Source organism: Penicillium riverlandense (genome assembly GCF_028828495.1).
Source record: "Penicillium riverlandense strain IBT 135883 chromosome Unknown utg000001l_segment0_segment0, whole genome shotgun sequence".
NCBI classification, from domain to species: domain Eukaryota; kingdom Fungi; phylum Ascomycota; class Eurotiomycetes; order Eurotiales; family Aspergillaceae; genus Penicillium; species Penicillium riverlandense.
Window position 1 is genome coordinate 2,029,829 of NW_026643194.1, and position 16,430 is coordinate 2,046,258.

The window sequence follows — 16,430 nt, forward strand, 5'->3', positions numbered from 1 at the left end:
ATACTTTTTTTTAGGAAAACGTTGATTCATATGGAGCTTCCCGGAAAAAACCAGTGCGATAGCATCACATATTCGTACTCATGCGGTGCACAATAGGAACAGCACTGGGCGGCAAGCTGCCCATCTCCGTGACGACCATGTCGACGTACTCTGCCGGAGTGACGTCGTACATGATATTCAGCAGCTGAAGATTGGGAGTGTCCTTCCACTTGGTGAGAGGCGAGTCGGAGGAGGCAGCAGGGGTATCAGAGGATGGATTGGGAGGCGCACGATTGGCGCCCTTCTTGTTGGAGTCGGACTGGGCAGTAGCGGCAGCAGCAGCCGGGTCTGGGAGGTCGGTGACCTGTTGCGGGGGCGAAGGAGAGACGAGCTCGTCGGCGTCGGCAATCTCGTTGACGACGATGCTGTCTAGAGCGACGCGGTCTGTGAACTTGACCGTCTCGCAGCAAACGATCACAGGAACCTCAACGCCACCGGCACGCTCCTTAGCGGACATGGCGACCAGCGCAGTGCCGACGCGAGAATACAGCCGGCCGTTACTGGTCATAGCATGCGCGCCCAGGAAGACCTTGGTCGCATCTTTGATCGCGTGGCTGACGGCGTGGACGAGCGAGTACTGCACGTCCAATCCGGCATTGGCCAGTGCACGGGCCATATTCTTGCCTTCGAACAACGGCCGCGAGTCGATGATCGATACCCGGAACCGCTTGCCTTGCCTGTGTGCCTCCAGAAGTGTCTCCTTAACGATCGAGCTACCTGCAAAGGTCACAATCACGTCGCCATCTGAGATCTTTTGGGCTGCGCTGTCGGCAATAACCTTGTCGGCGATGGTAATTTTCTCACGGATGAAGCTGTCAATAAAGTCGCACAGCGTCGCCTTGGCACTTATCTCCGGTGTGGACGGGTCAATGGAGGCAATGGTTAGCTTCAGCGCCCGAATGGCGTTGCCCTGGCTGATCGAGAGCGGGCGGCATGTCGAGAGATAGGTGATCTGATGCGAGAGGTGGGCCGTCAAATGGCGCGACAGAGAGGTACCCAGAGGAGTTGTATAGGATTCAACCACCTGCCGGTAGCTTGTCAGTAGACATACAAACAATAATGAATTAGGAATAAACTCACCCGTTTGAAAGCAAGCAGCGTGGCCACACACCGCGCACTGCTCCCACACACTACATAGTCTCGCATCTGGAGCCCGAGGGCCAGGACTGCAGGGTGTACCTCCTTGCCAGCTCCGGCGATAGTCGTTCTTCGCTGCTGGCCATACAAATGCCCAAAGACCGCAACGCTCTTATCCTCTTTCTTCTTTTTCTGCTGCTCCGCCGGGCCAGTGTGCGCAACCGCCCCAGAACCCCTCCGTGGCGGGGGAGCCCTCTGGCCCTTCTGCGACCCTCCAGGGGCACCGTCCTTCTTAGGTGTAGCCGAGGGACGAGCCTGGCTCCCGCCAGCGCCGGCAGCTGGTGCTCCGCCCACAGCAGGCGCTGGCCCTTCCCGTTCGATCCTCTCCTTCGCGCGTCGGGCCGCCTTTTCGGCCTTGGCCTTTTTCTTCAGCTCAGCGGGCGTGAGCGACTTGTCTCCCGCACCGTCGCCGCCTGCCGCAGGACCGGACGCAGTGGAATCTTTTCCCTTGGGTGGAGCTGTGACTGAATTCGTTGCCTTTGCGTCTTTTGAATCGCGGATGGGGAGGGTTTGCGTCTGCTGAAGGTTTTCGGCGGTGGATTGCTGGACCGGGCCCGGCGCGGAAGACGAGGACGCGGAGGGCATCGTCGGCGCTGGGTGCACAGATTCCGCCATTGTCGAAGCACTGGCGATGTGTTTGTCGGGCCGATTGATGTGCGTGGTGGGGAAGAAAGAGGCCGGCCGTGACTCAAGGGAAAAATGACATGATGCCTAAGCAGCCCACCGCGCAACCCTAACTAACCGCTTCATATTGTTAATTTCTACATGTCGTCGGATTACCGCCAGTTATAAGAGCAATGGCCTCCAAGAGACAAGAAACATGTATCGCATCAAGTTTCATTATTCGTCACAGGTTATCCGCTACTTCTTTAAACAAAAAAGACTATCCAGGCGAATGCCAAGTTCAATCCATCCAAGACGGACTGGCAGTCTCACGATTCCACTTTGAACAAAAAGAAAGAAAGAAGGAAGACTTTGTCCCAAAACGCCAGATCCCTGTACACCTGTACACCCGGTCATCAAAGTACCTAGCGGTTGTTGGCCATAATTGCTCCCAGTGCGCGACGTCGCCTCAGAGTTCCCGATCTCTCAACAGGACGGAATCGCTCGTGGTCCGATGCAAGCTTTCGCTTGAAAACGCTGAGGTCACCCAAGAGATCGGCCATGCGGTCCTGCATTTGCTGTGCTTCGCGCTCGCTAACATCGTCCATTGTGAAGCTATCCTCGTCCTCCCACACCTGCGGTTCGGGGTCTGCATCCAAGGGAGGAGAACCTTCGCGGTTCTCTTGGTCGTGGCTCGGGGGCTGGTCTGCATCCGCCAAGGTCGCGAGGCTGGGCTGTTGCTCATCCACGGTGACAGGAGGAATGGGGTTCTTCAAGCTCTCTAGGGCGAGCTTCAAGTGCATGCGCAAGGCTTCATTCTCGGTCTGAAGCTGCCGGATCTTGCACTCGCCGACCATCTTCGTTTCTTCCATGAGGCGCTGCATCTTCTCGACTTTCTGCTGATACTCCTCCAGTCGTTCATCCTGGGCCTCAGTGGCGCGCTGGTTTGCTGTTGCCTGGCTCACGCTGAGCTGGAGCGTGCGAATGGTCTCCGCCATTTCCGCAATCTGCGCGTCGCGTTCTGCCGCCGACACATGATCCTGGTTCACCCGGGCCCGAGTTCGGATACGCTTCGCCTGGTCCGCATAGCGCAACGTGGATAAGGTCTCTTCGTAGTCTGCAGGCGCGATACACGCAATCATTGCCGTCTTAGAATTCCCGCCCAGACTGTCCTTGAGCAGCCAGGTGAGAATGGAGTCGCGATATGGCACTAGGTCCTTTCCTTTCCGGACTCCACGGGCCTTCTTGGGTTCTGCCAATGCGGCAATGACTCGTCCCAAAGTAGTGAGTGATTTGTTGATATTCGCTCCCTCGCGCAGTCGTTGGCCCGTTGCTTCGGTTGACTTGGCACGCTCAGAGCCCGCCAGATCTACCAGCCGAATGCGCGCAGTGCGCTCCGTGGTTTCGTCGGTAGAGAGGTCGTGGTGGATCTGTTTCAATGTGATGGTAAAGACCGCGTGCGACCGAGAAGAGGTGTCATTCATCTTCGTGCTCGCCGTCGTCCGAGACATGTCACCCTTCCGCATGAATTTCATTAGCTCGGTATAGTTCCTTGCTGTCACCTCCGTCAGATCTTTGACATATGGGCCTTCCGATGGAGACTCGCGGATGCGAAGGTAGTGCGGGGGATCTGTTCGAGGCACTAAGAGGTCGCGAACGTGCTCGTTGTAGACTTCAAAGTAAGAGACCCGGACATTGTAGCTGATGTCGGGAGAGGGCGAATTCTCGATGCGCTGGAAAAGGTCCTCGCAGGTCCGAGGGATCAACCCTGGCTGGTCTGGGGAGCCCATCATCGTGTAACTCTTGCCCGATCCGGTCTGCCCGTACGCAAAGATGCATGTGTGGTATCCCTCGAAGTTGTGGTCCAGGAACTCCTCGCCGAGAGAGTTGTACACGTCCTCTTGCTGTGCATAATGCTCATCCTCCTCGTTGTGGGACCAGAAGGAATTGTCAAATGTAAATGATTTGTCCTCCAGAACCTTGCCTCGAGCCTGCGACTTGGGCTTTCCTTGGTCTCCTGGGCTGGGTTTGGGTGCTAGGAGTTTGGTCATTTGCGTGTTGGGGTCCATCTCGATAAGGCATTCGGCTCCGCGTTGGGTCTCTGAGGCGACCATGAATTAGCCCTTCCTTTGTTCTCTAGAGCTGGGCCACTTACCTCGAGGGAGGAATTTGCGCACGCGCACCACGACGCGCACATTTCCTGCTGGCGTCGGACTGGCGATTCCATCTTGACGGCCGACCGATACGCTCTCCCTTGCTCGCAGGGAAGGACTGGATGCGGTGGACCTGAGGGTGGCGGCGGAGGCGGTCGTCGAGACAACACTCGGCGCAGTGATTCCCGTGACGGCAGACGAGTCGGAGGAGGAGGAGGCTGAAGAGATCGAACCAGGCCCGGAGGGCTGGCCGAGGTGGTGGTAGAAGCGCGGATCCAGCGCCATGTCCCTGCTGTGGTCGCTCAGTAACTGTACACAGAGCGCAACGGCCTCACGGCGACGGTAGAGAAGATGATGGTACATGCAATGAATAATACAAAAGAAATCAGGGGAGAGAAAAGAGTGCGTGTGTTGGGGAAGAAGAAGGGAAGGAGAGAGAAAGGAAGGGAGATACTTACGGGTGTGGTTTCCTCAGAAGCACGAGGGCATCGCCATCAACAAACAATCGGAGTGAAGTAGCGCGGCGTAGCGAAACAGGTCAAATCAGAAATGAACGATACTAACGGCAGAATCAGAATTGTGATCGGAGTTGTCGTAGTACAAGAAGTTGTGGTTTTGCCCCATTGGGGCTGACCGTGTCGCGGTGTTGCCATGGCAATGGCACTAGCACATATACCACCGCTGCACACACAGCTAGTGACGGTGTTGCTGTTTGAACAATTATATCTATACCGACTAGCTGGATCTTCGATCGTATTCAATACGATATTACTCTCACATCCTGAAGCATTCAAAGGGCTTTTGTCTGAATTGCAGGATATGGCTCTGGAGTTCTCGTCGCCTTGAACGGTATGACGGAGTTGACTATACACAGTACGATCCTATGGAAAATGATCACATCACCGTGTCAGGATAAAAGCCCGATGATGACTGTCAAAGCAGATGCAGATTTCCATGTGGCATGTACGACAACCTCAAGTTCAATTTTCCACTGCCGACTATCATACAATGTAGCCAACTAATCAAACTCCGCAGTCATCGCCTCGAACAGATCCGCATCCTCGTCCGTCACCTTGTTTTTCTTTGCCTTGGATCCGTTGCCAAAGGACACCGGGTCAGGCACCGGGTCGCCCGAGGAGTTCATGTGAGTACTCAGCAGCTGTTCAGGGCCCCAAGTGGTGCTGCTCTCGGATTTCTGCTGGCCGGTCTGGGTCTGGGCCTGCGAGCGTGCGGCCGATTTCTGGTCCTGGGTGACGTTACGCAGGCGACGCTTCTGCTCGTCGGCTTCCGGGAAGCGCAGCGAGGTGTCAGTTTTTGAGGAAGGCATTCTGGATGGAATCCTATTCATTACAAAATGAGAACTGAGAGTTAGTATGACTTTATCGTAAGTAGGGCTTTGGATGGACGACTATCCATCCACACTCTCCTCTCTCTCGCCTCTCCTCTGGTTCTCTCTGTCTTTCCACTTCCAGCACGGGGTTGAAGATGAGAATGAGGGTGAGGATGAAGAGGGGAGGACATACCAAATATATTCAAGTGTGCGATCTGTTATCAGTAGAAAGTTAGGGAATATTGAACAAGCGAATTGTTCTACATTTATGATTGTCGGACCGTGGGTGGCCAAATGATACGGGTATGACGACGACATTCACCATCGCCATGGGTACTTCTCCGTGCTCGCCATTAGGGTACGTTGATCGGTGCCACTGCTTCTATTTTCTTCTCTTTGGGCTAGATTCGGTTGGTCGGCCACGGGTAAGGTGCCCAGGGTGGGCAGTATGATGATACATGAATACCCGAAGCGGACCTCGCGAGGCTGATGTTTGGCCACAACCATTCGCGTGACCTCTATGACCTCTATCCCTACTTGAAGAATAATGCGTCTCGGGGCACTCTGTCAGTCCATCCGGTGGTAATGGCTCGCCGGGATTATTCTAGACCAGGGAAATTGTGCTAGGATCTGACGAAAAGGAAAATAAATATCTGAAGAGATTCAGCATACGTCAACATAGTACCAAAAGAGATGTAAAACAATAGAAACAATGACAAGAATATCGAATCGAGTCCCAAGTGAGAGTGGATTATGCATCACCGTATGGTTGGCCACTGTTTATCCGCCTTGCCGTGCTTATTTCAGCCCTATCTATGGACTCACTCCACTTGCAGATTGCGTGATGGGTTGAACAGGCTAAACGGGACTTGGGCAGCACAATTGAGCGGGTGTGATTATTCCGCGGTAAACAAGACGGGTAAGGCATAGATCGGGAAGATTTTGAGGGAAAGCAGTTCCTGTTCTGGGTATAGCGTGGGGTGATTGCCGAGCCGGGTGCAGATTTGTCTCGCCGATAAGAAAAAAAACTAGAGCGGGTGTCGGCCAGGGCCGCACCTTGCCAATTCTCACTTCCTCCTTCCTTGTCTACCTCTCGCTCACTCTCCCTTGCGGCTCACATTTTTCGCTGTGCCCACGTGCTTGGCAATCATGGATAAGCCGGCAGAGTCTTTACAGGCAGAGCCCGATCTCGAGGCCAGTCCTTCGCCCGACTTGCTGGCTAAGAATCACCAGTCGACGGTGACGCTGCGGTGGAAGGAGAACCTGGACACCGCCCATACCGACCTGGTGTGTCTGCTGCTCTGTTTCCTGACGGGCCTGTGCGATAGCAGCGCCTACAATGCGTGGTCCTGTTTCCTGGGAATGCAGACCGGTATGCTTCGACGATGAGTCAGATCCTTGTCTTGAGGCTCAACACTAACATTCCCTGTTTGGCAGGAAACACCATTTTCCTCGGCCTGGGTGCATCCAATCAGCCCGTGAGCAAGCCATGGGGGTGGCTCAAGTCCCTGGTGTCGATTGTGTTCTTCTTTGCAGGGGCGATGATCTTCTCAACCGTGATGCGGAAGATCGGCGCCCTCCGACGCGGCACGCTATTCGTCTCCTTCCAAATCCAAACGATCCTAATTATCATCGCGGTCGCCCTGATCGAGGCAGACCTCATCCCACACACATCCGCCGATGCGAGCCTTGACGGCGGCCCGCTGTTCCTTGAACTGATCCCCATCGCCCTGCTCGCCTTCCAGTCCGCCGGATCTATGACCTGCAGCCGATCGCTGGGCTACAACGAAATCCCTACCGTCGTCCTGACCAGCGTCTACTTTGATATTGCCTCGGATCCTGCGATCACCGATAAACCTACGGCAAATGTCAAGCGTAATCGCCGTATCGGCGGTGTTGTGTCGCTGCTCATCGGCGCCATTGTTGGCGGCTGGTTGAGCAAGAGCAGCGGTGGGATGGAGTCGGCATTGTGGATGGCTGCCGGACTCAAGTTCGTCGCTGGCTGTGGCTGGCTGTTCTGGAAGGCAGCGGCACCAAAATAGAGAAAGAGGGAGAGAAATACCAAGAGGAAGACGGAGAGAGACCGAGATAGACTTAAACGGTGAGAGTACATACATACACCTAGACTCGATGTATATAGACAGAGACTTGTGAATAGATACACTTTAATACTATACAGCATATGCAATATCCCAGTCTGTTAGAGTCCTGCATTATGTCTTCTTATCGATGACTTCCAACCCAGCTATTGCTGCTGCATGAGCGGTGCAGAAAATAATTGGATTCGCGCCATGGTGCACGGTTAGGGTTGTCACGATACTTATGCTCGACTGCCCACCCAATTTTTCTGCTTCCCCAAGTTTCTCGTTCAGGAGCTCACCTAAATAATCTAAACTCGCACTCTGGCCCAGAAAGGCTACAGCAACAGCGTAGATCCTATTGCGATTTCGACCGACGGCCATCTCCGATGCCTGTTAAAGGTTGTTGTAAGCCAAAAGATCGGATTGAACTAGGAAAGGTTGAAACGGCAGTCAATCCCGAAGCGCAATTGTGAGCAGTGTAGGGCTGCGTGTAGGTATATATTTCCGCCGTAGCTCCTGTCACAATCCTGGGAGAAGGGGAAATAGACGTAGAGATAGACATCTGCCTATTTTTTATAAATCAAACATGTAGGATATTATCGACTTCCCCTTCCACCGTCAGCACCAATGTATCCAACGAGCCTGACTCTGCGAGAGGAAGCAATTCATTTGTTCGTTGGCATCCTGGCTGCATCGGCTCTCCGTTCATTCTCTTCTCTAACCAGGCAATGGGCTCTAGGAATCCGTCCAGTTGTAGGAGGATGTGCTCATGTGTCAAAACGTCCTTATAATTTACTGTTGCTCCGGAAGCACAGTACTTGGACACAATAGTCTCCGTGCCACTAGATGGGCTGACTTCATCCAGATAACCCTTGTAAGCGAATATAGGCATAGACGGGGTCCGCGACCCCAGGTTGTTGTCCTTGAACGCCTGCTGGAACTGAGGATATCCTAGGATGTTTCTGTCCTTGAAATACGAGAAGCAGTCCTCAAAGGCGTATTCTAGCAGGTTGGCAATGAAACAGTTGTGGTTTGCGTCCTCAAACTTCGCCCTCTTCGTGGCATCATCCACCAACTGCTCTTGGATTAATGTTGCGATGTTGGGATACTCGTTCGCAATACCATGAAACCCACCGAAATTTAGTCCGACAAAGGGCCCGTTGTTAACGGTATATGTCACTGTCTCGATATCCCCGATCACGCCGCCTAACACAGCTCCAACAATCATGTCTAGGTCGGGTGCGTAGGATTGTTGCAACTCCGCGGCAAATCCAGTCGCAAGGCTCCCGCCGGAATACCCCCACATGGAAACGGAGGCATAAGGGGAGATCCCTGTGAAGTCGGTAGTGTTAAGGACAGCCCTAATGCCGTCTAAAACCGCATGCCCTGCTCGCCGATTGGCCAGGAATGCAGCGTGAGGACCTTCGAAGTCCGGCAGCGATACGATCCAGCCTTTCTTTAGGGCCGCCTCGAAGAGGATTGTGTGGGTTTGATAACCCAGCGCGGATAGAATGTCGCTGCTTGTCGTGCCGATTTGAAGGACGTGGGACGGAGCACAGTTGGAGAACGCCGAATCCTCCGGGATCTGGTAGGAGAGGAGCTTGGAGGGGTCGGCATTTTCTGGTACGAGGACTGTGGTGATGGTCGCTGTAGGATTGCCGAAGTTGTCGCTAGACCGGTACAATACCTGGTATGAACCCGCTAAGTTGAGCACGACTGGTTCTATTGCGGCGATAGGATGGGGAACCTTTCTGTGTCGTAGGATAGTTCCTGGTGCTGTGTCTTCGTACCCTTGAGGAGGGACATAGAAGGGGTCCGCTATAGGAGGAATGACGGAGGCCCTATTACCCAGGGCGCTTGGGTATCCAATGCATGATCCGAAGAGAGAAGAGAGTAATAAGACGGAGCGTAGTCCAATCATGTTCTTCATGTTTGGATCCGAAACCCTGAAGTCCTAAGAAAAAGACGAAATAGGAAAGGCGAGAGAGCGCAAATATGTACATAGTATACAGCACGAAGTACACATCGGATGAAAGAAGAATGTTAGATCTTCTATGCAACGAAATGTTGTTACTGATACTTTGCCTTCCGTGGAATGTGGGGATTTGGCGGTTCATCCTATAGACATGTGTATCACCGTTGCGACGAATAGTTTAGACCGGGCTAAAAAGGTTAAAGAATACAAACAATTTGATGCTAGTTTATCATCTGTGATACTCATCTCTAGTAAGCCAACCTACGTGTGCCCATGTTGGACCACGCTGCTCAACACATCCCATTTCATCAAACCCTCACTTCTGATCAATTTACCAACTTCCATGATAGCTCAATTGCGCATCGCACTTGAAGGCCTATACTGCGTCTTTCGGTCGCGGAATTCTAAAGTCACCGAGTTGGCAGGAAAATTTAACACGCCCGATCATCGGCTTCGTGGTGGGAATCCAGGGATGTTATGTTTCTACCTTTTTGGCCGTTCGATATCACGTGGGATTTACAGCTAGTTAGTATGTGGTCTGAGAACCTGGACGTGTCGAATAGTTAGTTAAAGGGAGTCTCTAGTAGATACTAGAGGGTGCGGGATAGCCTACGTTAAAAATAATCTCAGAGAAAGATAGCCACCACCTCAACGTACACGCAGGCATAACTACGATGAGACTCAAAATGCACAGCCTCCTTGTGTCCTTCATATAATCTACGAGTCGCTATCATGTCTGCTAGCACTGTTTCCACGGCGCATTCCCATTCATTAACCACAAGCTTGAGCAGCTCGACAGCCTTGCGAATCTGGCCAAGGGCCTGATATACCCCGGCGAGCGCATGCCGGGACACCACTCGAGAGAGGCGCTCTTCAGCCAACGTCCTCCCTTCCGCTTTGACTACATACTATGCTTGCCGCCATAGTCGCCGGATTTCAGCCCTATCGAGGAATCCTTTGCCGAATTGAACACTTATAATAAGAAGGCTTGGCCGGCGTATGAAGAGTCTCCCGACTAGAGTTTTCATATCTTCCTTCGGGGTATGTTCACGATGTTGGTACGAAACAGCAGAGCGCTAAGGGTCATGTTTGCATGCAGGTATAACAATCGAGAAGGTATGAGCAGCTATCATACTAGAAAGCGGTGTATGCAAATAGCAGTGCAGGCCTGACCGCTTGGCATACCCCTCTCATGATCTAATATTGCGCTTTGCCCGTCGCGGCCAAAACCTAAGTGGTTCCCAGCAGAACGGTTCAACCCCACAGGCCTCGCTAGCCATGGGCCAAGGATTGCTAGGATTACCACGCATTGACGACTTTCCTCCCGACCATATTCCTTTCCTCAACATAGCCCTCTCTAGCAGATAGCACATACTTTCCTGACCAGAGCGAGTGGGGTTGAGATCCCATAGCGCAGAATTTCCGCCCCGCGCTCGTATAAGTGTGCCTGAGGCTGCCTGCCTACTTCAGACCACACGCCATCAGCTCCGTCCGGTCCGCAAAAATTTACGTGTTGTCTTCAAGCCCGTTTCAACTTCGGGCCACTCTTTTCTCGCCACCTCACTATACTCGCTTTCCCTGATGGTCAACATTCATGGCTATCCCGTCGACGAGCTATTGGTCGATGTGGTAATAAAAGAATCGCCGGGGCAAGAGATGTGCGGTCTGCTAATGACAAATCCTAGGATCCGGCTTTCTGTGAGAATGATAGTGCCTATGGTGGCGATGATTGGCAATCGTAGGTCGCTCGCACTAGATGTTGATCTGTGACTCAATGTTAGGTCCAGGGAAACCACTTCGATCAAGTCTTCAATTTATAGAGGTATGATGGATAATGGCAGACGGTAAGGACAGGATTGGATCCAGTGGCAAGAATCGGTCTCTGATGGACATATTTTCCGGGGCATGAAGATATCAAAGTCTCCGGGATAAAGAATACTGGTAAGCAGGAAAGCTAGGCCAGGCGAAAATGGACAATTGGACTCATTCTCTGGCACAGCATTCCCTCCGATGAACAACAATTTGAGACCTACGAAGCAGGGTATTTATCGCCGTGCTCCATAGTACCCTGACATTCCTTCTAAAAAGTCCCTAGGCATCTTGTGGACCTCGTCTTAGACTCAGACCAAGACAACCCGCTTTTCCGGGCGCCGATTGGGCACGACCGAGAGGAAACTTTGCACATTTTGGACATCGGGACCGGAATGGGTACCTGGGCTATGTACATGACATAAGAACCGCCCCAGAGATCCGGATGCTAATATTTCCCTCTAGTGATGTCGCCGATATGCTTCCGAACAGTGAGATTTGCTCTTATACGCGACTCCTCAGAAGCCATGTCACTCACCAGCTGTAGGTATTGTTCGCGGAGTTGATCTTTATCCACCACCTGTTGGCTTGATGCCGCCGAATTGCACTATCGAGGTCGATGATGTACTGCAAGAGTGGACATGGCGCGAACCGTTCGATCTGATTCGAATGCGTAACATGATCGGATCTTTTGATCAAAACGAATGGGCCCGTGTTTACCAACAATGCTACAAGTGAGTTTCTTTGTGCTGTTTCTAAGGTTTTTTACTAGTAGCACCCCTTTTGACAAATCTCCAATAGCCAATTGCGACCAGGCGGGTGGATTGAGCAGTTAGAATGTGGTCCTTTCATTGAAAGCGACGACGGCAGCCTACCTCCTGACAGCGCCTTGGCTAACTGGGGCCCGTACATGGAAGATTGTGGCGCACGTGCTGGCCGCCCCTGTGATCTGATCCATACCATGTCCTCAAGTATTCGGGACGTGGGCTTCGTGGATATGCACGAGCAGGTGTACAAATGGCCTATTGGCCCATGGCCCAAACACCAAAAGTACAAAGAGGCGGGTAGACTCAACTACGAACACTGGATGTCAGGCATGGAGGGTTGGTGCATGTGGTTGCTCACGAAATTCGGTGCTCCTAAGCCATGGTCTAAAGAAGAAGTCTACGTATATTGCGCTAAACTGCGGAGTGAGATTAAAAACCCCAACTACCACGTATATCATACGGCGTAAGTCCTTATGTTTGGGCCTTTTTTTTTTTTTTTTTTTTTTTTTTTTTTGCCGGGAGACTGACTTTCTTCACAGGCGAAGAGTATGGGCGCGGAAACCGCTGGCTGGTGAGGTCCCGCAAGAATCGACTGAACCCAGCTCGGTATCTAAAAACAGTGGGTGACTGCGGGTGGGTGCCACTTCAAATGATTCACGTGCAAACTCGTGTTGGCCCTTGATCCATGTATATACACCATATCCATTCCAGCTCCCGCTCTTTGCGAATAGAAGCCTCTTGTGTTGAAAACTTGCTGTCGACGTCCACGATACGGGTCACCCGATTCGTCTACTTGATACATCCAGCACTAGGGCCATTATTAGTAGACTTGTTTCTTCACAAATAGTGGTAGATTTAGTTTACAGAATTCGAATCCTAAATGACGGCGATATTACGGGATGCGGTGTTGCGTATATCTTCTCTGTCATTTTTGTTCAAAGCGCTGAGATAATACCTATGCTAGCCCTTGATTTTTTATTTTTTGAAAATTTAGTAACTAAATTCAATTTGTTGACTATAACCCTCAGCCGTAATTCAGGTCTATTTTGAGAGAATGTCAAGCTTGCGTTTACTTCTCTGCGACACACTGCTATTCCCCTCAATTGTCTCCGTAGCTTTCTTCATATCCAGGAAAGCCCCACAGTTGACAAAATCCACATTGCGTAACTACTATGAGGCTCAAAATGCACAGCCTCGTTGTGTACCTCATATAATAACCTCAGTTCTCACCTGTACAACTCACACAGCCACTAAAAATGACCACCAACATCCCTGAGATCATTTTGCTCTGCCAGGACGCAGACTTCATCGCGGCATTCAAAACAGCGCAGCAGGAGCACTGGCCCGACCTACCAACCAAACTCAAGGTCACCCCAATCCACTCGCGGCTCAACCGCCTCGACCCCTCAGTGACTTTCGACCTAGTCGTCTCGCCTGCCAACTCCTACGGCCGTCTAGATGGAGCCTTTGACGACGCCATCTCGCGAGCCTTCAGCCCGCGCGATGACTACAATGCCCTGACACGCGCAGTGCAGCTTGTTCTGTACGAGAACTGGCGCGGCTTCGCGCCGCCAGGCACATGCACACTTGTGCAGTTTCCTGCGTCTTTGAAGCAGAATTCTCGAAACTGTACCTGGGTGGCTATCTGTCCCACTATGCGGGAACCGACGAATGTCTCCTGGGACCGGGAGGTTGTCTATGAGTGTGTCTGGAGTCTGTTCTGTCAGGTCGAACGCTATAATCGGACCTCAGATCAGAAAATCAATAGTCTGTTGATGACGCCCCTGGCTGCTGGTGTTGGGAGGGTCAGTAAGGAGCGCTGGGCGGCGCAGACAGTGCTTGCAATGAAACATTTTATTAATGCGGTTGAGCAGCCGGAGAGGTGGAGTCAGCTGGAATGGAATCAGATTTTCGACGACTGCAGTGAGGTTACGCTGACGTGGAAGACGAAGGAGCAGAAGAATTGAAGTAAAAGTGATTATATGGCAGATTGAAATGCATCGTAATTGCAGGCCACCACAGCTGGGGTATATCAAAGAAGAGGGGGATAAAAAACCCAAAATATATAAAAATACACAAGGTGTAAGACAAGACAATTCTACATCTAGTATAGCTCGAGAAAAAGATCCTCAAGTATCCTCCTCGATCAAACCAAGATCGCTCTCCTTCTCCAAGGTAGGCTTCTCTGCCTCATCCGCGTCTTTCCCGCGGCGCGCAGCACGTTTCGTTTCCTGCGTCGACACATATCGAATAAGACTCTCGCACAGGCGATCTAGAACCCACTCGGGCTCTGTCTGCTTCGCCAGCATGGGACTGTTCTCGCCGATCCAGTCCCAATTAAACACGCCGAACTCGTCTTCTTCCTCTTCGATGGGTCCGCCGTCTGCTCCAGGTATCTGTCGACTCCCCGCTGACGAGGAAGTAGGCGGCCGGATGCGCGGATCCGTGAACTGGATCAGCCGGGTGAACTCGACCCATTCCTCGTAGTTGTACCGTTTGCGCTCTCCGGCGACCGCATCTTGGGTTGTCCGCCGGATGGCAAAGGCGAGCTGCTGTGCTAACTCGAATGACGAAGGCTTGGCCTTGGCTAGCTCCTCGATGGTGCGGTGTGGGTGATTCGGGTCGTGATTAGGGCGGGCGCGACCATTGGACCGATTATTGCCTTGACGCTCTTGTGTCGAAGTGGGCCGATTTCCAATCTCGGCCTCCTCATCTTCGTCGGTGTCGGCGTCCGCGCCAAGCGGGAATCCGCGCTGCACGCGCTTTTTCTCTTCGTGCTTCTCCATGAACCCCAGGATACACGGAAAGTGCGCGAAAAAATTCTTGTATTGGCCCGACTGCGGAAGAACAAGCCAATCCCCAATCTTTTCAGTGCCATGCTTGAAGCTTGCTACAACCGTGTCGCTCATTTTGGAGATGAGCATAGTCATAGTCGGGATGGCGATGAGCGACCACATCACGAAAAACGGCCGCCCGGCATTCGATTTGGGCGTGATGTCACCGTATCCAATTGTCAGCAGGGAGCAGAAGCAGAAATAAAGTCCCTCAAAATAGGTCAGGTCGTCCTCCAAACACCAGAATACCAAGGCACCAATGGTCCACACGATGGCGAACACGATGATACTGACAAGCAGGTCGTTCCACCGGCGGAAACGCATGGTCTCGTACTGAATTGCGCGCATGGCGTCGAATCGATCCTTCTCCTCGCGCATGACCAAAAGCTTGGGGCGCCGGCCTGTTGCCAGTGCACTGATAGTGTCGCGGATGGGCACATCTTGGGTTTGATGAGACGTGCTATCCGACCCTCGGAGAAGTGCTGCCGGTAGGACATCTTTTAGATGGACATTGGGGTCCCGTTCTGCGGCTTCTATTACTGAAAAAGTAACTGAGCGCTCAAAGGTCGACTGCCGTTTCTGCTCGATGTGTTTCCGGACCACGTTGTCGTAGTGGACTTCACTGGCAAACCGGTGGATACTGCTGACGACCAAACCCAAAGTGATGACTCCAATCACCGCGTATGGCCAGACCAGACCTCTTCCAACCGCGGTCATGGCAACCACGTCGCCAAACCCAAGTGTCAAAACGGTAATATCGCAGAAATATAGAGCATCCGCAAATGATATTCCCAAGACGCGTTGGAAGATGGCAGCACCAATCAGCAGCCACAGTACGAGCGCAGTCATCTGCAGAATCAGGGTGCGCTGGTCGTCTGTGAGTGCGAAATGTTGTGGGTATCGGCCCAAGAAATATCCCAACATGTTGATCATCAGCATGATAGCCAGTATAAAGTAAAGACATGCGGCGATGACGGCGCTCCAATACGCCTGTGAGTAGACATCGTTCGGTCCAAGTGGTGGGGCATATATAGACACGGCGGTCGTAAGTCCGACCAACTGTGACAGACAAAAGCAGTTAGTGCGCTGTCATATAGGACATATCGGGGCCGTGCCTCAGGAACTTACAATTCCCGTTGCCAGAAACCATAGAACGATGGAGACCGGCAATGCGATAATATACCGAATAGACTGAGTGAAGTTGAAGAGAAGAAACACGTTGCCCACAACACCACAAACTACCGAAATGGCGTTCGATGCCGTGACCCTGATTGTTCCAAGTCAGTCCCGACATCCGATAATTGTAACAAGCACTCACCAGTGAGGATCCGGGTAGCCATGCTGGATCGCATTCCCTGCAGGCCCTTCCTTATAAGAGATCACCTCACTTCTCCAAGGCATAACTAGGGCGACGATGGACATGACATTCGCCAGCGGGCCGGCGGCGGCTGCCGCCAAAGGGATAGCAGTCGAGGCGATCCACCACGACTGAGGCTCATCGTCGTCTGGCGGCCTCATGTGGAAGCAACCCTGGAATCGGTCCCATAGCGACGGGCGCTCAGCCGCCGCGGAGGGCGTCTGTAACGCGACAGATCCATTCTGCATGGCTTCACTTGGCACGTCCAGGCATTCTAAGGAAGGCGTAGGGCTGAAGAAAAAGTTGGATATAAAAGTATAATAATGAAACTTGAGCAAGACCACA

General features: G+C 52.4%; 8 protein-coding genes across 8 annotated transcripts; 3 read left to right on the forward strand and 5 right to left on the reverse strand.

Annotated features, from left to right (window-relative positions):
- Positions 1-64: 64 nt before the first annotated feature.
- On the reverse strand, positions 65-1,791 carry N7474_000830 (translation initiation factor eIF2B subunit delta; the record flags this gene model as incomplete). Its single annotated transcript, XM_057192245.1, has 2 exons — positions 65-1,063; positions 1,120-1,791. 2 exons carry the CDS (start codon positions 1,789-1,791, stop codon positions 65-67), a joined length of 1,671 nt encoding a protein of 556 aa, XP_057057198.1.
- Positions 1,792-2,204: 413 nt separating this feature from the next.
- On the reverse strand, positions 2,205-4,295 carry N7474_000831 (kinesin-3 family protein uncB; the record flags this gene model as incomplete). The annotated part of the gene is made up of 2 exons (XM_057192246.1): positions 2,205-3,880; positions 3,935-4,295. The coding sequence occupies 2 exons, from the start codon at positions 4,293-4,295 to the stop codon at positions 2,205-2,207; spliced, it is 2,037 nt and encodes a 678-aa protein (XP_057057199.1).
- A 655-nt stretch (positions 4,296-4,950) lies between these two features.
- On the reverse strand, positions 4,951-5,259 carry N7474_000832 (uncharacterized protein; the record flags this gene model as incomplete). The annotated part of the gene is made up of 1 exon (XM_057192247.1): positions 4,951-5,259. One exon carries the CDS (start codon positions 5,257-5,259, stop codon positions 4,951-4,953), a length of 309 nt encoding a protein of 102 aa, XP_057057200.1.
- A 1,152-nt stretch (positions 5,260-6,411) lies between these two features.
- On the forward strand, positions 6,412-7,304 carry N7474_000833 (YoaK family protein; the record flags this gene model as incomplete). The annotated part of the gene is made up of 2 exons (XM_057192248.1): positions 6,412-6,634; positions 6,700-7,304. 2 exons carry the CDS (start codon positions 6,412-6,414, stop codon positions 7,302-7,304), a joined length of 828 nt encoding a protein of 275 aa, XP_057057201.1.
- A 619-nt stretch (positions 7,305-7,923) lies between these two features.
- N7474_000834 (secretory lipase-domain-containing protein) lies at positions 7,924-9,273 on the reverse strand (the record flags this gene model as incomplete). Its single annotated transcript, XM_057192249.1, has 1 exon — positions 7,924-9,273. One exon carries the CDS (start codon positions 9,271-9,273, stop codon positions 7,924-7,926), a length of 1,350 nt encoding a protein of 449 aa, XP_057057202.1.
- A 1,626-nt stretch (positions 9,274-10,899) lies between these two features.
- On the forward strand, positions 10,900-12,361 carry N7474_000835 (class I SAM-dependent methyltransferase; the record flags this gene model as incomplete). Its single annotated transcript, XM_057192250.1, has 7 exons — positions 10,900-10,947; positions 11,004-11,056; positions 11,318-11,359; positions 11,414-11,539; positions 11,593-11,618; positions 11,675-11,861; positions 11,929-12,361. The coding sequence occupies 7 exons, from the start codon at positions 10,900-10,902 to the stop codon at positions 12,359-12,361; spliced, it is 915 nt and encodes a 304-aa protein (XP_057057203.1).
- Positions 12,362-13,150: 789 nt separating this feature from the next.
- N7474_000836 (uncharacterized protein) lies at positions 13,151-13,861 on the forward strand (the record flags this gene model as incomplete). The annotated part of the gene is made up of 1 exon (XM_057192251.1): positions 13,151-13,861. One exon carries the CDS (start codon positions 13,151-13,153, stop codon positions 13,859-13,861), a length of 711 nt encoding a protein of 236 aa, XP_057057204.1.
- Positions 13,862-14,023: 162 nt separating this feature from the next.
- Positions 14,024-16,333, reverse strand: N7474_000837 (potassium channel family protein; the record flags this gene model as incomplete). Its single annotated transcript, XM_057192252.1, has 3 exons — positions 14,024-15,787; positions 15,857-15,995; positions 16,047-16,333. 3 exons carry the CDS (start codon positions 16,331-16,333, stop codon positions 14,024-14,026), a joined length of 2,190 nt encoding a protein of 729 aa, XP_057057205.1.
- Between the last annotated feature and the right edge of the window lie 97 nt (positions 16,334-16,430).